At 34.2% G+C, this 21612-nt stretch overlaps 1 protein-coding gene across 2 annotated transcripts in view; it reads left to right on the top strand.

Moving 5' to 3' along the window:
• MAN1A2 (mannosidase alpha class 1A member 2) overlaps nucleotides 1–21612 on the top strand; it is a 176458-nt gene that overhangs the window by 47882 nt on the left and 106964 nt on the right. For both annotated transcript variants that reach the window (XM_030824769.1, XM_030824770.1), the window contains exons 4-5: nucleotides 8443–8561; nucleotides 14601–14681. In XM_030824769.1, coding sequence (XP_030680629.1) covers nucleotides 8443–8561; nucleotides 14601–14681 — 200 coding nt within the window. The remainder of the gene's footprint in view (nucleotides 1–8442; nucleotides 8562–14600; nucleotides 14682–21612) is intronic.

Genomic DNA, 21612 nt, shown 5'->3' with positions numbered 1-21612 from the left:
CTTCAGTTTTCTGGATGAGATTGTTTAGGATTGGTTTTATTTTTTTCTTTAATGTTTGGTATATGTTGCTGAAGAAACCACTTGCATCTGGATTTTTTTTTTTTCTTGAAGGTTTTTAAACTACAAACTTAATTTCTCTGATAGTAAGGACCATTCAGTTTATCTGTTTCATTTTGGGTGAGTTTTGGTAATTTGTGGTTTTTGAGTAATTGGTCTGAGTTATCTAAGTTATTGATTTTATATGCATAGAATTGTTTGGAGTATTGCCTTGTCATTTGAATGTCTCTGGCAGCTTTAGTAATAATCTCCTTTCATTTCTAATATTAGTGATTTATGTTTTGTCTCCTCTCTTGTCCTGCTAGAATTTTATTAATTTTATTGATCTTTTCAAAGAAACAACTTTTGGGTTCATTGATCTTTGTAATATTTTCTTTGTGTTTTCATTTCTTTGATTTCTACTCTTTACTGTTTTCTTCTTTTGCATGAGGGTTGATTTTGCTCTTGTTTTTCTAGTGTCTTGAAGTAGAAGCCTAGATTATTGACCAGAGATCCTCTTTTCTAATGTATTTATTACTGTAAACTTTCTAACTACTGCTTTTGCTGCATTCCTGAGGGTTTGATATGTTTTCATTTTCATTCATTCAGTGTTTTAAAATTTTCCTTGAGTAAGTTTAAGTATTTAGAGTTTAAAAAAATCCTTCTGTTACAGATTTCTCGTTTTAATTCTGTTAGGATCAGAGAATGTACTTCACATAATTTTAATTCTTTTAAATTATTTTGGTTTGCTTTCTGACACAGGTTTGTCTTGGTGAATTTTCCATTTGTGCTTAGAAGGAATGGTATGTGTATATTCTGCTGTTATTGTGTGGAATATTCTATTGATGTCAGTTAGATCCCATTGTTTAATGGGGTTGTTCAGGCTATCTCTATCTTAGTTGGTTTTCTGTCTCGTCTGTCAGTTACTGAGAGAGGGATGTTGAAGTCCTCAACTCTTATTTTGGACTTCTTTCAGTTCTGCCAACTTTTGCTTAATGTAATTTGAGGTACTCTTGTCAGGTGTTTGTCCACTAAGGATGATGTATTCTTAGGAGCACCACTAAAGCCCTAGTATCAAAACCAGACAAAGATATTTATAAGAAAAGGAAACTGTAGAGCAGTATCCCTTATGAACATAGACATAAGAATATTTAAGTAAATTTTAGTAAATCTTGTTGAGTAATACAGTTGTCCTTTGGTATCCATGGAGGATTGGTTTCAGGACTCCAGAGAATACCAAAATCCATGGATGCCCAAGTCCCTTTTGTAAAATAGTATATAATATTTGCATATAACCTAATCATATTCTCTCATATATTTAAAATTATCTCTAGATTACTTAGAATACCTAATACAATAGAAATAGTTGTTATTCTGTATCTTAAAATTTTTGTTTTTTTAAATTGCTGTATTGTTATTTTTAAAATTATTTTCCCCAAATATTTCCATCTAGTGTTGGTTGAACCTGTGGATATGGAACTGGTGAATACTGAAGGCTGAGTGTATATTACATTATGACTAAGTGGAGTTTGTCATAGAGATACATGGTAGGTTTTACATTTGGAAATTAGCTAGTGTAGTTTAAGATATCAGTATAATAAAAGAGAAAAATCATAGGATTATCCCAGTAGTTGGAGAAAAAGCATTTAATAACATTTAACATCCATCGATGATAAAAACTGTCAGCACACTAAAAAGGGGTTTTCTTTAACCTGATAAAGAGAATTTCAAAACAACAACAATAAGCAAAAAATACAAAATACCCCCCACACACTTAATATTGAAAGACTATATGCTTTCCCCTAAGATTGCAAGCTAGGCAAAGGTGTCTACCCTCTCACTGTTGTGTAACATTGTACTGGAGATCCTAGCCAGTGCACTAAAGCAGAAAAAAGAAAAAAAAAAAGAATAAAGATTGGAAATGAAGAAGGAAAACTATCTTTACATTTTTAGTCAACATAATTGCCCATAGAGAGAATCCTAAAGAAGGTACCAAAAAAAGGTACTAGAATAAACAAATTTAGTAATGTTATAGGATACAAGTTTAATATGCAAAACCAATTATGTGTCTTGGTATATTTGCAACAAACAGTTATAAACACAGTTTAAAAAATAAAGTCATTTGCAGTAGTATCAAAAAATATGAACTATATGTGTATAAATTTGACAAAATATGTACAGAACCTATACACTGAAAACTTCATGTTGTTTTTGAGAGAAATTTAAAAGGACTTAATGGAGAGAAATGCCATGTTCATGAATTCGAATACTCAATATTGTTGAGATGTTAATTCTTTCTAAATTTATGTTTAAATTTAGAGCAGTCCAATCAAAATGACTAGGCTTTTCTGTAGAAATTGGCAAGTTGATTCTAAAATCTATGAAAATACAAAGCACTTAGAATAGTCAAGTAATTTTTTAAAAAAACCAAGTTGAAGGATTTGCACTACCTGATTTTATAATTTACAGTAAACCTACAATTCAGGACAGTATGGTTTTAGCATAAGGATGGGCATAGAGATCTGTGGAAAAGAATAGAAATAGAAGTGTACATACATGGTTAATTGATTTTCAACAAAGATGCAGAGGTAATTCAGTGATTAAAAGGATAGCCTTTCCAACAAGTGGTGCTAGGTCAACCGTATATTTCTATGGGAAAAGAATGAGCTTTGCCTCTTCCTTCAACATTGCATACGAAAATGGACCACAGAGCTAAATATAAAAGCTAAAAGTAAAAAAAATTTCAGTAGAAAACACTCGAGAACATCTTTGTGACTTTGAGGTTAGCAAGGATTTTTTAGAATACAAAAAGCATCAAGTATAAAATAAAAATGTTGGTAAATTGGACTTAATGAAAATTGAAGATTTCTGCTCCCCAAAGACATCAGGAAATTGGAAAGACAAACCACAGACTTGGAGAAGATATTTGAAATATATACATAAGGATGTATACAGAATATATAAATACTTCCCCACCCAAGGAAGTATATGAATAACCAGTAAGCACATCAATAAGCAGGGAAAGTAAAATTCACACCACAGTGGAATATTTCTACATACCCATTAACATGTCTAAAATTTGAAGGTCAACAGTACCAAATATTGACAAGGATGCTAGAGCAACTATAACTGTTATACGTTGTATTGGGAGTGTAAAATGGTACACTGTGGAAAGCAGTTTGTCAGTTTCTTATAAACTTACTGTATAGCCTAGCAATTCCACTCCTAAATATTTCCTTGGTGCTCACAAATGAGATCAGGTGTAGTTGTATGTTTCTTAGTAAATTCGATTTTTTTTCCACCAATGATATACAGAATTTACAAATTGAATTTTAAGATCTTTTTCCCTATGTTATATACAAGTTTGTATAGAATAGGAGTTATCACTCTTAAAATTAAAGTAGTATTCATTCTATGAAACTTACAGAATATGGTTATTTTGATAGCAGGTAGCTCTTTGAAAACTTCTTTATTTCCTCTGTTTTTCGGTCTGTTTGTTTAGATTTTCTGTTTCTTCTTTCATAAGTCAAAAATAGTATTTCTCGAGAAAGATCAAATTTATTGTGAATATATGAATAAAATGGGCCTTTTATAATTTTAAAAAATTTTCTCTGTGCTTATCTGTTGTTACATTTTTCTTTATTATTTTGTGTTTTTGTCTTGTCTACCTTTTAAAAACGAGGTTAATGGTAGATTCATTGTATGGTTCTTCATGGAACCATTTCTTGAATTTATTATTTCAATAATTTTCTTCATTTCTAATTCATCCATTTCTGCCTTTAGTTTTTCTCATTCTTCTATTATTTTGCTCAAATTTGTTTTTTCTTAGAATATTCAGTTATTTTCATTTGTTCTTACTAACTAGTATAAATATTTTAAGTTTTTTTGTGAGAACTGCTTTAGTTGATTCCCATGCTCTCCTACCAAATTTTTATGATGTTTTATATATTTTGCAATGTCATGTTTTGCTGCTTCTTTGACCCAAGAATAGTGTTAGGCTTTTTCATTTTTTCCTGTTCAAATCTTGACTTCCTCTAGGTAAACAATCGTGATGATAGCCAGTAATTTCAATTTTACACTTTTCTTCCTTGAGCCCTTTAGCTCATGGCACCTTGTGCAACTAACCAAGACTGGTACAGAATAGGTGGGTCAGGCCTTTCTCCACTCCAGAATAGTCAATACCTTAGAGAAATATGTACTTAGAGGACTAAATAAATAACTAGGTAACTGGAGGAGCAGAACTATCTACACAAATTAAAATAAGGACACAAACACTAGTCTCAAGGATTTAAAATAAGTTTGGTAAATGTTTTCGATGAAATGTCAAAATTAAAAGAGATACATATTCAAGACGTTATGCAAGAGATAGAGATATATGAGTGATTAAATGGCTTGATACCATTTCTATCGTAATAAAAAGCTGAGGAACGTAACAAAAATAAAAAGCTGAGGAACGTAACAACACATAACTAACTTTCTGGATAATATCAACATGAAGGGAACTTAGTAGGTAGAAGACCAAGGAATTTATCAGTGTGTTGAAGTACTTGTCTTGTTAGCTAAGAGATTTTGTGTAATTTTGAGTACTTGTCTTGTTAGCTAAGAGAAGATAGATGTATTGATAAGTTGAAGAAATTATTAGGAACACATGAACAAGAAAATGGCATGTAAATTAAGAACAACCATCATAAGAACAAATTTGTGTAGCTTTAAATCATTGGAAGAAAACAATTTCTACTCAGTAGAAAGAGGAATGGAAAAAGAAAAGAGGAGAATAGTAAATGGAAAATGTGAACTAAGTAATGTTGAATGCTGGCTCTGAATATGTCACCAAGAAAACCTGTTGATAAGACAAAGCTATTAATTATTACTTTGGTAAGGAGATCAGTACCTCACTGGAGTCATAGCCTTTCAGAGTTTTGGAGTATAAATCATCATTTGATACTTTCTATTGAAGAGTTGATTCCCATGCTCTCATACCAAATTTTTATGATGTTTTATATATTTTGCAATGTCATGTTTTGCTGCTTCTTTGACCCTGTCTGTCTGGAAGTTCCTGGAATGAACAATAAATTTTTTTTGCAACTTTTATCTTTCCGGGCAAAAGCTCCTGGAACAGTAAATTCATGTTGAAGACAATGTAATATAGTAAAGCCATGTTAATGCAGGCAGTAAGCTGTGTGGATCATTTGCGTTTTCATAGAACATAATAATTGCATTAATGGGATTGGGGAGAACCCATCTGCTCCCTGATGTTTATTTTTTTGCTGTACTACTAGATTTTTTACTCTACTAGTAGCAAAACTAGGTGGTTTTGCTACTATTTTATTTAGGATTTGTACAGTTATATTCATTAGTAAGATTGGCCTGTTCTCTTAAGTTTTCATTATCTAGTTTTGGTATCAGGCTGGTTTTGAATTAATTCTTACCTCTCTTCCTCCCTTTCTCTCTTGCTTTCTTCCCCGCGGAACATTTTTTTAATGACAAGGATTATCTCTTAAAAGTGGATACATTTTATTATTTTGATTTTCTCTACTCATATTTTGTTTGATGGTTTCCGTTTTTCTTTTTTTTTATGTTTTCTAACTTCTATTGTACATTTCATTTTATCAACATAAAATTAACCTTTGGTTACTAAAAAAAATATATTGATAGATGGCAAGCATGCTTCCAAAGGGATTGGACTTGTTGTAGTCAATTGATGTTTATGATTTAAAAAGAAAAAGAAAACAAAACCTGTTCATTTAAACAATCATTATTATTTCCAGGTATTTTATGAGGGAAGGGCTTACACAGACATTTCTGTAATTAATTATTTTTCTGCTTCCTTAGAGTTAATTATTCACAGTTACTTTGCATAGTTACATGAGTTAGCTCTTCCCAACATTAGTAGTATTTTTTTGTTTTGTTTTGTTTTTGGAAAATTTTCATCTAAATCACCATGGGATGTAATCACCATTCCACATGTTGCTTTGTTCAGTTGTACAGTACCTACCTTAGCCTTTGTAAAATTTGGTAAATATTACTGCTTTCTGGTTAAGTTCTGTGGAAGAAGGCAGAAAAAAAAAATTGCACCTCCCTTGTCCCTTGTTGAATTAAGAGTACACAGACTTCTCTTTCTCTTTTTTTAAAATAAGTATCTTGGCAGTTGAAAACAGGTGCTAATTCAGTTCATTCACAATATGAGAAAGATCAATGTACATTTGAAACTCTCTTCAGAGCAGAAAATTGTTAAGAGTTGAGCAAAACAGAAAACAGAGTCCTTTTCTAAATATAGCAATGTCATATGACCCCACTGGTCTTTGTACTCAGAGAATTAAGGTATTAGACACATTGCTCCATGGATGCAGCATATAATTACTCTGGGGAAGAGGCACTATGACCAACGAGCACAGATATTGATATAAATGTTGGGCTTGTGTCTGTCCTTTTTGATCTAAGGAAATAGACTTTTGAATGTTGCTGGGACATCCCCACATGACAGCTTGTCATCTGTGTAAACTTTCCCACTGCACACAGAAAACAGTTCTTCCATCTCTTCGGTTTTATTTTTATACCCCTTTTCACAGCAGTCGATGTTTAAACACTTTTCAAGCAGTAGACTTTTTTTTCTGTTTCCTTCTTTAACTGTGAGGTCTCAAACTAATGCTAATTCAGTTTTGTCGGTTATCATGATCATTGTTTTTTTCTGAAGAGTGGGTGATTTTTTTTTTAAAAGAAAATATATACTTTTATTTTTCCGTGATTACAAACACAACTGAATATCAAATGCACAAAGTAAGAATTATACGGGGAAAAAAAATCAGGTAAGTTCATATATATATCACCTTTTCAAGGCTATTTCCATCCAGAATAACCTTGGTTTGCCAGGGCCAATAGAAAGAAGTCACAAACTCGCCTTTAGTCAAATTTGTGTGTTTGCTTTCTTCTATAATTCCAATACCTCCACCATCAACGACTTGAGATAGCTGCCAAGGTGTTATATAATCAGTGCCAGTGTCTTCCTTCATTCTACAACGAAGGCTGTCACTTCACACTTGGAAGGTTGCACAGCGGCCAGGCAGAGCCGCTCCTCACTTCCCAGACGGGGTGGCGGCCGGGCAGAGGCGCTCCTCACTTCCCTGACAGGGCGGCCTGGCAGAGACGCTCCTCACTTCCCAGACGGGGTGGCGGGCAGAGGCGCTTCTCACGTCCCAGACGGGGCGGCCGGGCAGAGGCGCTCCTCACTTCCTAGACGGGGTGGCAGCCGGGCAGAGGCTGTAATCTTAGCACTTTGGGAGGCCAAGGCAGGCGGCTGGGAGGTGGAGGTTGTAGCAAGCCCAGATCACACGACTGCACTCCAGCCTGGGCAACATTGAGCACTGAGTGAGCGAGACTCCGTCTGTAATCCCAGCACTTCGGGAGGCCGAGGCGGGCAGATCACTCGAGGTCAGGAGTTGGAGAGCAGCCTGGCCAACACGGCGAAACCCCGTCTCCACCAAAAACACAAAAACCAGCCAGGCGTGGTGGTGTGCACCAGCAATCCCAGGCACCAGGCAGGCCGAGGCAGGAGAATCACGGGAGTTCAAGGCAGGGAGGCTGCAGGAAGCCGAGATCATGCCGCTGCACTCCAGCCTGGGCAACAGAGGGAGACCGTCAAGAAAGAAAAAAAGAGAGAGTGAGGGAGAGAGAGAGAGAGGGAGAGAGAGAGAGAAAAGAGAGAGTGAGAAAAGGAGGAAGGAAAGGAGGAAGGGAGAGAGAGAAAAGAGAAAGAGAAAAGGAGGAAGGAAAGGAGGAAGGAAGGGAGGGAAGGAGGGAGGGAGGGAGGAAGGAAGGAAGGCAGGCAGGCAGGCTGGTTTCATTTTTGCAATTTGATCTACCTGCTTGTTGATTGCTAAGGATTGTTATGTTTTTTTTCCCACTGTGGTTATCCAGCCCTGTTGTACATTTATTATTATTTTTAAATATATTTTTTGTCCTTTCTATGAATTTGGACTAGATCAGAAGGACATGGTTGTCTTATTACTTAGCTTTGTCATCGTGAACTACTCTCCCCTTTTCTTGAATTAATCCCCTTTTTTTTTTCTTTCTCAGTTAAGTAGATAGATATCTTGTATTCTGACCAGGCAGAAAATTAAGGAAAAGTATGCTTTTAGTTTTCTTTTGTCTTCCTATTTTTAGTAAAGTATTATTTTTAGTAAAATATGTTAAACTATGTATATTATCTAATATACATATAATTTCTAATGTAAAAGCAAACAATATTGGGTATTCTAAATTTTTAGTCCTTGTACTCTTACTTTAGTTTACTTTTATATGTAAGTAATTAAAATACACTGAATGTGAAGGGAATCTTTTTTCCCCCCCAAAGAGAACAGGAGCCTAAAGGGATCTTTTTAATGATAATTTTTTTCTTCCCAAATATAGGAAGTTCACAAATGGGTGCTACCATAGTAGATGCTTTGGATACCCTTTATATCATGGGACTTCATGCTGAATTCCTAGATGGGCAAAGATGGATTGAAGACAACCTTGATTTCAGTGTGGTGAGTGTATGATTGATAACTAATCTCTTAGATTGGCCATGAAAAGGCACAATGTCTAACTGCTATTGTCTGAACATTTGTGCCTTCCTAAAATTCATATGTTGAAACCTAATCACTAATATGATGATACTAGAAGATGGGGACTTTGGGAGGTGATTAGGTCATGAGGGTTGAGCTCTCATGAATGGAAAAAAATATATATATATATTTTAAAGTTTAGTGATTTTCATAGTTAGGCCTACACCCATTCTTCTGGCACTTTAGCATGGTTAAGTGGCACTGCTTAGGTTTGGCATAGTTGTTAAGTCACACGCCCAGCACAGTTGCATTCTTGGTGTGCAACTTGAGAAAGTTCCTTATCTTCCTAAACCTGCCATAAAATTGCTATTCCATTATAGTATTGTGAGGATTATTTGAGATAATCTGGTACATATTAAGTGCTCAGTAAATAGTAGCAATTATTTTCATTATCACCAGTCTTCACCTAAAAGATGTGTGGACTGTTTTGTCATATTCACATCTTTTGTGTTATTTATGCTTGCTTTTCCTTTTGACTGTATTATCCTTCACTACTTCTCTATGTACTTCTCTCTGGCAGACTCTTCGTTATTTAAATTGTGATAAAAGTCCATAATTATTTCTTCTCTGATGCCTTTCTTGGTGCCAACTAGACAAAAATGGTTCACTTTCCTTTATATTACTGTAGCATTTGGACGTATCTCAATAAGAACAATTTTTATTATCAGTTAAGTTTAGGTTTGATGGTGAATGATAGAAAACCTAATATAAAATAGCTTAAACGAGATAGATATTTATTTTTTTTCATGTAAATCAAGTACAGAGATAAGCAGTTCAGGGCTGGTTTGGGTGGCTCCTTGATCATCAAGGATCTAGGATCATTTGTCTTGTTGCTCTGTCGGCTTCAGTGTATATCTTAGATCTCATGGTATAAAATGGTTCCTAAAGATCCAGGCATTTTATCCAGTTGACAGAAAGAATGTGACTGTTCTTTAAGAAGACGTCTCAGGAGGTAGTCTCCCCATTTTTGCTTGTAGAGTTTACTAATACAGCCTCAACTAACTCCAAAGGAAAGCTGAGAAATGTCTTTTTTTTCTGTGTAGCTATGTAGCCTTTATACAACAGATTGTGCTTTTTGTATCTTGTTTAAGAAAGCCCTACTCCTAGATCATGAATATATTTTCTTATATTTTATTCTGAAGGTTTTAGAGTTTTGCTTTTGTATTTACTCTTTAATCTAAATGGAATTGATTTTTTTTAATGTAGGATGAAGTAGGCCACTATTAGTTGATCCTAGTACCATTTCTTTTCCTGCTATTTTTATATGCCGCATTAGTCATGTATTAGTCATATTATAGTTTATTCTTTAACATTGGCTTTTTTCTTTATCCATATATCAATACTAAACTATCTTAACTACAATTTTTTTTTTTGTAAGAAGCTTGATGTCTGTATCTGAATCTTGGTATCTGATCTTGTTCTCTGCGGAAATTATCTTAGTTCTCAGCTTTTTGTTCTTTCAAGTTCTGGAAAACTGTGTGGAAATTTTGATAAGGATTGCATTTAATTTGCAGATTAATTTGGGGAGAATTAACATCTGTGCAATACTCCCATTCATTGACAGTGTTAGGTAACATGGGGTACCTTAAAATGGCGCCGTACGTTAAGATGGGGCCGGTTCTGGGTTCTTCTCCCCTCCTTGACCGGGCACTGTCTGAACCCGCCAAAGGAGGGCCCATCAGAAAGAAGCATCTCCCGCCTTCCCTTGGGCCCGCCCCTAGCCCAATCCACGTAGGCCCAAGGGATATAAAACCCAGCACACCAGCAGCCCTCTCTCTCTTCTCTTCCTTCTCCTTGCGTGGTGCCGCTCGATACCTCCAATGAAGATCTCTTGACTGCGACGGGTGTAGTTTGGTCTTCGCCCGGCCCCTTTCAGACAGGACAGCTTTATTATGGCTAATAATTCCCTTGTATATCATTGTTATCAGTCAGGGTTCAATCAGGAACCAGACTATACCATTTATTTTAACTAGAGAATTTAATGTTTAGAATTGTTATCCAACTAATGGGGAACCAAAAAGGCAAAAAGAGAGCATTGTGATATCACCAGAGATATTAACTCTAGGAAACAGGAAACAGCTGCCACCTGTGGGGGCTGTAAGAACAATGGGAAGAGGTTGGGATCATTAAAATGCAGTAGCTTGGGCTGTATAGAACTAGTACCTGTGCTGCCCAGGTGTTACTGGTACCTCAGGAAGACTGTGTCAGAGCTGGGACTCAGAACTCTGAGGAGGAGACACCTAGCCAAGTGCTTGATATCGGTAAAGGAAACCATGAGGCTGATTTGGGGATTGTGTGTCTGTATGTGTGATAGGGGAACAGTACTCTGGAACCAATTGCCACTGCCAGGGTGAACCTGGCTGGTGTGACACTATCAGAAACTAGAAGTAAACAGGAGGGAATAAGACTCTTCTTCCTCCAGTCTTGCATTGTCTTTTTAGAACCTCCTAATGTTAGTGCCTAAAAGGGAGCCAGCTGGTAAATTAAATGCATTTGTGTAGTTCCAACTCCCATATACCAAAGTAGAGTATAGAAGAATGGATTTGAACCTGAGAGAAGTAGCGTAATCATCAGCACAGTCATTTTTGTTCCTTTCTTTCAACCTTTAAATGTCATTACGTTTTAGCTGCTTATTTTGCATATATAGTATGTATTTGGGTTTTGTTATTTTTATCCAACCTTAGAGTCTTTTTAACTATTAAGTTTGATATATTTACATTTACTATGATAACATATTTGGAGTTAGGTCTTTCATCTTTGTTTTGCTACCTATATTATGATTGTACTTTTCATTTGTTTTTAGTTTGTTTTCCTTATTTTGGATTAAATTACATCATCTCTCTTTTTCCCTCTACTAGTTTAACATTATACCTTCCATTTCTATTGACTTTGGAGATACCCTTGAAGTTTAAATATATATATATATGTGATATATATATATATTTTATAAAAATATATTAAAACTGAGTTTTATCTCTTTTTTGTGTTTGTGCTCTGGTGTCAGGAGCAAAACAATAAACAATATATATGTTTAAACTGTAAGAGTAACTCCAAAGTAGGCGTGCACACACACACACACACACACACACACACACACACACACTTTCTCTCTTTCTCTCTCTCTCTCTCTCTCATCAAAGTATAGTATATATAAGTATATATAAACTTTAAGTATAACCCTAAGTCGGCAGTTTGAAATTAATCAATTTCAGACCAGGAGTCATGGCTCGTGTCTGTAATCCCAGCACTTTGGGAGGCTGAGGCAGGAGGGTCGCTTGAGCCCAGCTTGGGCAACATAGTGAGACCTGAACTCTACAGAAAATAAGTCCCAGCTACTTGGGAGGCTGAGGAGGGAGGATTGCTTGAGCCCAGGAGGTTGAGGCTACAGGGAGCCATGATCATGCTTACTGTACTCTAGCCTGGGCAACAGAGTAAGATCCTCCTTCTGAAGAATATAAGGATTTTTGAATGCTTTAACTTAACTCATCTCCCTTTTGTTTTATGTGTCATTGTTGTCCAGTTGATCCCAAGTTATATTTTAGACCTCCAAATTAAGTAATAGATAAATAAGTGCACACATTTATCAAATGCAACAGGCACTGTTCTAGATTCTGTGGATATAGTAATCCACAAAACAGAGTTTTATCTCTTTTTTGTGTTTGTGTTCTAGTGTGGGGAGCAAAACAGTAAGCAAGTTATATATAGTACATCAGAGGGTGATGATAAGTGCTGTGGAGAGTAATGGTGGGGTACTGCTATTAGTATTTTACATGGGGTGGTCATGGAAGAACTCTTTGTTAAAGTGACACTTCTGAGAAGAGACCCAAGGGGAGCCATGTGGATATACAACTCTGTCTTAATAGATATTAAAACTAAGAATAGAGGTACAGTTCCCTTGTCTTTCCTGCTTCTGTTATACTATTGCAAAGTGTGTTTTCAGTTTAATTTTAAAAAGGCAATCTATTTTTTCCCTTGTTTTAATATTTTATTTTTCACTTTGTTGTTCCGTAATTCTATTACCATATGTCTATGTGTGGGTTATTCTTTAAAGGACTCATAATGTTTCATCAATCTGAAGACTTATGTTTTCGTCAAGTTTAGTAGATTCTCAGTTATTACTTCTTTCAAAAATGTCTCTATCCTATTTTTCCATTCTGTCCCTCTAGAATTTCTCATACCTTTTGTTTTTGTAGTGAAGGAAGATTGTTTTACAAATGAAACTGTTTTATTACCATGTGATTATATATAGTTAGATGATGATGTGTTAATTAGGGAAATAATGCAAGGTAATTGGTATTAATATTTTATATTAGATAGAAAAAATTTCTGATAAGGTGACATTTATTCAGAGACCTGTAGGAAGTGAGAGTGATTTGTTCAGTTATGTGAAAGGAAGGCATCCAGATAAGAGGGTAACAACTGTAAAGACTGACATAGGAGTCTCACGTTTGACAATTCTGGGTACAGCAAGTAGGCCCATATAATTAAATGAATCAAAGGGATATTAATACGAGAGATGTCAAAGAGGTTGTAGGGGATCTGAGCATGTTAGATCTTGTTGGTCATTTTACTCTGAGTGTTATGTGAAGGCATCGTAAGGGTTTGCACAGAGTAGTGACCTAAACTGATGTAAGATTTAAAAGGCTCATTTTAACTATAGTGTGCTGAATAGAGGGTAGGGGAGGAGGGTAAGTATTAAAGCAGGGACTGGTTGGAAGGTTATTGTTGCAATTCTGGTAAGGGATGGAGGCCCTCCTACCCTTTTTTCCTTCCTCCTCATATTTAGTGAATGTCTACTATGTGCCCTATAGTATGTTACATGTTGGGAATATATGAAGTAATATTAAGCACTTTGCTTTCATGGTGGGATGGAATGATGATCGTGCTATCAAAAAATTACATTATATTGTAAAAATTCTATACTGAAGAAATATGTTAGCATTTGATGTGCCTGCCTATGAATGTTGGAAAGACTTTAGAGTAATACAGTTTCCTTTTAATTTTTATTAAAATTAACTATGAATGTTTTTATGTTAGTTGTATATCTTCTGTAGATTCTTTGATTATGTTCTCTGCCACTTCTGCTTTCTTTCCATGTGTTAGAATATTTCTAGCAATATCTATATCAATATGTAAATACAAACATAGAGACTCTATTTAGTAGGGTTATTAATATTACTATATTTGTGCTGTTTCCATCTGTTTGCCATTTAGTTTTGTTCATGATTCTTTTTCTTATAGGTAATTTGCATTTTAGAAAAATTTCATGTCATCAATTTATCAAAACTATTGGTTTTATGCTTAAGTACCTGCTTTTGCAAGGAAATTTATATATTGCCACACTTCTACTTTTTAAATTTTTTTAAACATTTATTTCCAAATAATTTAGATTTCATTTTGATATTTGTGAAGTTAGTATTTATGTTAATTTCTTACCCAGGAGGCAATTTTCCCAACATTATTATTGAATAATCCATCATTCTGCCATTTTTTTGGTGCCTCCTTTAACACTTATTATATATTCTAGGAAAAATACTTAAATCCAGGAGGAGAGAGAGAAGTAAAAATTATGCTGTAGTGATTAGAACAGAAGAAAAAGGACCACCAGTAAAGAGTGCTATTCTAGAATCATGACCCAGAATTCTAGAAATGAAGGCTTTCATGAGGAAGGGCAATAGTTAACAGTGTTAAATATCCTGATAATTTCACAGTACTGTGTAAGGTACATAAAAAATGGCTTGTTGGTTTTGGGAATTAGGGAGCTGTGGTGACAGCAGTAGAGAAGTTTCAGTAACATTAACAAACGAGAGGAGAGATTGCAGTTGCATGAGAAATGAAGGTGCAGAAAGTAGAAAAATATTTTCCACAGGGTGTTTGTGAAAAACAAATGAAGTATTGATAATATTTTGAAAACTATAAAGCATTACGTATTTGTGAATGTTTTCAATATGTTTTTCACAGAATTCAGAGGTGTCTGTGTTTGAAGTCAACATTCGATTTATTGGAGGCCTACTTGCAGCATATTACCTATCAGGAGAGGAGGTGAGCAGAATCAAGCAATGCATTGTTTGTTTTGGAGGGGAGGGTTGGAATTTAATAAAATGAACAATTTCCCTAGAAGCATATTATTTTTCTAAATTGGTAATATTGAACCAGTCTAGAACTGGATGCTTCAGGCAGAACTATTCCTTGGGAATAATAATTTTTCCATTTTGAGAATCTCAATAAAACATGAATTCATCACAGATCCTAGCATTGTATACACCATGTCTCCTTTGCAAGAGGGATCCTTCTCCAGGATTTTGCCATTGCAATTAATTCCATGGCCCAAGTAAAGGGGGAAAATAAACTAATAAGGACAAAATTAAAGAACGAATCAGAAAGAATTAATGTGGATCCTCCTAAGACCAAAAATTAATAATTCAAACTTACTGTTTAGAAATTGAATCCAGTTTTTGGCTATAAATAATAACAACTCTGAATTCTCCTCTCTGGAAATCTTGGTACAGAACACATGGAGACACTTGAGACCTAAGGTGATGGAGAAGTGGTTGTAGGAAATTCTCTTTTACTATTCAAATAGGTTAAAGAATGAGGTTGAAGAGTGGGAGAAACAGAAACTAAAGGAAGAGGTTATAAGTCATTTCTTTGTTTCTTGAGAAACTGTTTCACCCATGTTTTAAAATTGGTTTGTTGATCTAGACAACTTGTAAGAGCTCTTTGTAGATTTAAGAAAATTCACCTTTTGTTATATGTATTATAAAGATATATATCTATGTTAGCCGTATTTTGTTTAATTTTTTTTTGTTGTTAACGTCGAAGTAATCATTTAAAGGATTTTTTTCCCCCACTGTTATGGCTTCTAGATTTCAGTCCTTAGAAAGCCTTTCTTATGTCTGTGTTATTACAAAGCAAAAATTCCCATTTTCGTCTGGATTTTTATGACTTCATATACTTTTATCTATATATTTCATTTATTGTTCCTTTGTGTGTAAAGAGTGAGCTATTTATGTACTACTTTTTTTTTAGAAGAAATATGTTTAAAGATGCTGGTATTTAATATATAATATTAGATTACATTTATCTTAATGTGTAATTTTATTGTCAAATTATATTGTGTGATTTGTTTATACCTCTAACCTATATTTCTATAGTCAGAACATTTAAATTCACGTTTAATAAAATAGAAAACAAAGATATATACTCTGGCCAAAAGGTTATCAAACTTTAGTATGTATTAGAATCACATAGCGTGTTTTATAAAAATGAGGATTCCAAGCCCTACCCAAAGGACCGATTCAGTGGGTTTAGCGTGGAGACCATTATCCTACATTGTTCATGCCAAATACTCCTTGCTAAAGGTGATTTTGGAAACATGGGTTCTATATTTTGAGAAACTGACCTGGCCTATAGGAATAAAATCATTGTGAATTGTTATTTTTAGTAAGGTTTATTGAGGTATTATTTACGTACAGTAAAATTCAGTAGTTTTATGAGTTTTTACAGTGCATAGTATCGTAATCACCAGCACGATCAAGATACAGAATTTTATTATCCTAGAAAATTTCCATTTACCATTTTATAATTACCCTATCCCATTGCCAGCCCCTGATAACTACCTCTTTTCTGTCTCTACAGTTAAGAATGCTGGCTTCTTTTACTTAGCATAATGCATTTGAGATTTATCCATGTATTAGTAGTTTATTCCTTTTAACTGTATTACAGTACTCCATTATGCATTTTATATATTTATCAGTGGAATTATTTACAGTTTTGGAGATTATGAATAAACCTGCTATAAGCATTTGCCTATAGATTTCTGTGGGAAAATAATTTTTTATTTATCTTGGATAAATACATGGGAATGGGATTTACTGAGTCAAAGGTTAAGTGTATACTTAACTTTGGAACAAACTGTCAGATTCTTTTCCAAAAATTGCCTCTCATTGTTGTGAGTACTTTGTATTGTGAGTCTCTTTATTATTGTTAGCCATTCTAATAGATGCATAGTAGTATCTCATTGTGGTTCTATTTTGCATTCCCTGATGACAAGTGATGTTGAACATCTTTCCCTGTGTTTGTCATATGTATTTTTTGAATTAGCTGTTCAAATCCCTTGCCCATTTAAAAATTTTTGTTGTTTTTTTGAATTATTAAATTGTGATAGTTCTTTACATGTTTTGGACATAGGTCTTTTGTAATCCATACATTTGCAATTATTTTCTCTATCTGTGGCTTGTCTTTTCGGTGATTTAACAGTATCTTTTGAAGAATTGATGTTGTTAATCTGGAAGTACAATTTACTAATTTTGTCTTTTATGGTTCATGCATTTGCTATTTTGTTTAAGAAATGTTTGCCTAATCCAACATCACAAAGATTTTCTCTTAAGTTTTCTTCCAAAACTATTATAGTTTTACTTTATTTGTACTTTTAAGTCTGTAATTGATTTTGAATTAAATCCTATATATGCTGTGAGGTATAAGTTGAAGTCTATTTTTTCCCATATGGATGTTGAAAAGACTACTTTTTCATTAATTGACTTTGTACCTTTGTTGAAAATCAGTTGATTATGTATGTGTGGGTCTACTATAGACATTCTGTTTTGTTCTCTTGATTTATGTGTCTGTCTTGGGTACTACCACATTGTGTTCATTATTATGGCTTTACAGAAAGTCTTGAAATCAGGTTGTTTTCAACTTTATTCCTTTTCAAAATTGTTGTGGCTGTTTTAGTTACTTTTCCTTTTTGTATAAATTTTAGAATCAACTTGTTTATTTCTATGAAATCTACTGGGATTTTAATTGGGATTATAAATTTTGAGTGATTTGACATCTTCACAGTATTGAGTGTTTCAATCCATGAATATGGTATATCTCTCCATTTATGTAATTATTTTTTTATTGGTGTTTCTAGTTTTTAGCATACAGATCTTGCATGTATTTTGATAAATTTATACCTATTTCATGTTTTTGGTAGTTCTGTATTTTAAATTTTAGTTTCCCATTGTTCATTGTCAGTATATATAAATACATTTGATTTTTTAAAAAAACCTTTAATAAAGACTTAAATTCTCAGCTGTCTCAGGACATTTTGTTTCTTCTAGAAAACTTTGTGATACTATCATTTAAAAAAATGTGCTAAAAGGTACACAACATAAAATTTACCATTTTAACCATTTTAAGTATGCAGTTCAGTGGCATTAAAAACAACATTTGCATTGTTGTGCAATATGTAATTGATTTTTCTTTTTTTCTTTTTTTTTTTTTTTTTTTGAGATGGAGTTTTGCTCTTGTTGCCCAGGCTGGAGTGCAATGGTGCGATCACAGCTCACTATAACCTCCGCCTCCCGGGTTCAAGTGATTCTCCTGCCTCAGCCTTCCTCAATTGATTTTTATATTGACTTTTTACCGTGTGATTTTTCTAACTTCATTAATTAATTCTAGTAGCTTTAAAATATACTTTAATAGATTCTTTGGGATTTACCTTATAAACAATCATGTCACTAGTAAATAGAGATGAGTTTTATTTTTCTGTATAGAGAATGGTTATTTATTTATTTTTGTTCTTTTCCTGCTCCTTCTCCTGAGGCAGAGGATGGTTTTATTTGTGTGATCCTTTTCTTTTTCTTGCCTTACTGCATTGCCTAGGACATCTATTACAAAGCTGAATAGTAATGGGTAAAGTAGGCATCCTTGCCTGGTTCCTGATCCTAGGAATTGCAGTGATAGCTTTATTCTCTTCCACAATCATGGCATATGGCTTCAAAAGTACTGTAATCCAAGAATGTTTATTATTTCTCTTGGTCTGCTCCTTTAACTCTCCACCTTTCGTACCTGTAAGATTTTTGCCTCGTTTATCCTTTCTGTGCCCTGGAGCGAAGATAGTTCCTGGAAAAACTAGTCCCAGAGGGAGAGCTTTTGCTCATGACTTGGGAAGGAGTGCTTCTGCTCATGACTTGGGAAGGAGTGGGATTTATGACTTGGACCCCTAGTCTCTTTCAGTCCCCTCAGCTCTCCTATATGCGTTTCACTCCTCTGCCTTGAGTCTGCAGTCTGCTGTGTACCCCATCCTCCATCTGCCTCAGCCTTACATACAAACAGTAAGTCTGGGCTCTTCCTCTCAAAGGTCACTCAGAGAGGTGCCTTTCTTCATAAAACCTTTGGGATTTAGATTTCCCCGGGAAGGATGGAACATTCATTCTTGGGTCTCATCTTTTCCACTTGACCCAAAACTTCCTCCCCACAAAAATGTCTTTAAGAATCTTCTGAGCTGCTTCATCTGCTAACTGCCAATTCTCTAACACTGAAATGTGGTAGGTAACTGGACATATTTGAAGGACATCTTTATGTAAGAGATGTATGGAGTCAGGAGATAGCCACCTTCGTATATTGCTCTGTGCCAAGAGAAATAAAACCAATTTCTTTTTCCAAAAGAAGGAGACAAAACAGGAGAGGGGGAAGGGAAGAAAAGGAGGGGGAAGGGAAGAAGAGGAGGAAGGGAGGAGAAGGGAAAGGGGGAAGGAAGGGGAAAGGAAGGAAGAAAAGGAGGGTGAAGTGGGGAGGGAAGGGGGAAGGATCAGAACTGTATCTATAAAAAAATGCAAAGTTTTAAAACTTGGAAAGGAAAAAACAAAACTCCAAACCCAAGTTACTTCACCGGCAAATTCTACCAAATATTTAATATCGATTATATGTAAACTTCTCCAGAAAAAAAAGAAGAGCAGTTTTTCAGCTCATTCTATGAGGTCAGCATTAATCCTATGTGACACACACACACAGAGGTATTAAAGTAAAACTGTAGATCAGTATCTCATGTGAATATTATAGATGCAAAAAATTCTCAACAGTATATCACAAAATCAAATCTAGCAATATATAAAAAGGGTAATACAGCATGACCAAGTGGGGTTTCTTCCCAAGAATGCAAGGCTGGTTTGATGTTCAAAAATCAACCAATATAATTCACTATATCAACAGACTAAAGAAAAACATCATATAATCTTATTACATAACCACAGAAACATCTGACAACATGTAACGTCTGTTCATGATAACAACTCACAGCAAACTAGAAATAGAAGGGACCTTTCTCACAGTGATAAAAGGCATCTACAAAAATCCTATAGCTAACAATATTCTTTTTCTCTTTTTGTATATGTTGTTGTTATTATAGATTTCAGTTTTATGCTGCAAATCCATAGTACGTTGCTGCCATTTTTACCTTAGGTGGTCAGTTATCATTTAGAACTATTAAAAATAAAAGAAATGCCTTTTTGTTTGTCTTCATGTCAGTCATTTTTGTTGGTATTTTCTTTTTGCAGGTCCAGGTTTCTGATTTTTCAGGTTTTTCAGATACTTTATTCCTTCTGTGGGAAGAGCTTCCTTTAACATTTTTTATAGTATAGGTCTATTGGTAGTGAGTTCTTTTAGTTTTTGTTAGTCTGAAAGTCTATTTCCACTATATTTTTGAAAAATTTTCTTTGGGTATAAAATTTAGGTTTACAGTTTTTCCTGTCAACGCTTTATACTTTATAAATGTCACTGCATTATCTTATAGCTTGCAAAGTTTGTGATGAGAAATGTCCTTTAATTGTTTATTCCTCTATATGTAATAGGTCTTTTTTTTTTCATTTGGCTGCCTTTAAAATTTTCTGTTTATATTTTGTTTTGTATGAAGGGTCTGAGTGGTTTTACTTTGTGTGTGTATGTGTCGGGCAGTGGGGGTATGAGTAAGACTTATTTATTTTGCTTGAGGTTCTTTAAGCTGCTGGGGTCTGTAGGTTGATATCTTTAATTATTTTCTAAAAAATTCTCAGTTATTGTTTTTTAAAATATAGACATCCATTGACTTATGATAGGATTATGTCCTGATAAACCCATTGCAAATTAAAAACACCCTAAGTTGAAAATGCATTTAGTACACCTAACCTACCAAATATCATAGCTTAGCCTATCTTAAACATGCTCAGAACACTTACAAATTAGCTTAAAATTGGGCCAATTCATATAACACAAAGCCCAGTTTATAGTAAAGTGTTGAATAGCTCGTGTAATTTATTGAATACTGAAAACGAATAACAGAATGGCCATACGAGCACTTGAAGTGTAGTTACTACTGAATGCTTATTGCTTTCATACCATTGTAAAGTTGAAAAATCATGAGTTGAACCATCCTAAGTCAAACTGTCGTAAGTTAGTGAACATCTGTATTTTTTCTTATCAATACTTTAAAAATGTCACTACATTACCTTATAGCTTGCATAGTTTGTGATGAGAAATTTGCTTTAATTCTTTGTTCCTTTATATGTAATGTCTTTTTATGTATTGCAAGAGCCCCCTGCCCCACTTCTGGGATTCCAATTATATACATATACTAGGCTATCATAGCTCTTGGACTCATTGTTAGATTTTGAGTTTAGCCAAATTTAAATGTTTTTTAAAACAAAAAATGAGCACTTATCAGAAGATATAACAGAATCAGCTTCCTCTAAAGCCTATCAATCACAGTGATCAGGATACAGTTTAAAAATTACTCAATGTATGAAAAAAATAGAGAAAATGATCCATTTTTTTTTTCCAAAAGTCAATCAATGGTGACCTGTTCTAAGGTAACCCAGATACTGGCATTAGTTGACAAGGATGTTAAAGCAGCTGTTATAACTATGCCCAGTGACATAAAGGAAAATATTTCTGAAATGACCAAATAGATGAAAATCTCATCAGAAATGAAATAACATGGAAATTCTAGAATGAAAACTTCAGTGTTTAAAACAAAAAGTCATTGTGTTGACTGTCATCATTGGAAAGGTAAGAGTCAGTGAACTTGTAGATAGATCAATGTAAATTATCCAGTGTGAAGAAAGAGAATTAAATATTTATTAAAAATGAATGGAGCTTCAGAAACTTGTAGGACAGTATTCCAACATACATATAATTGGAATCCTGTATGAAGAGAGCAAATAGCTATAAAAAA

Source organism: Nomascus leucogenys, chromosome 12 (assembly GCF_006542625.1).
Source record: "Nomascus leucogenys isolate Asia chromosome 12, Asia_NLE_v1, whole genome shotgun sequence".
Taxonomy (NCBI): Eukaryota; Metazoa; Chordata; class Mammalia; order Primates; family Hylobatidae; genus Nomascus; species Nomascus leucogenys.
The sequence above is the reverse complement of the archived record's forward strand: the minus strand, read 5'-3'. Positions and strand labels throughout refer to the sequence as shown.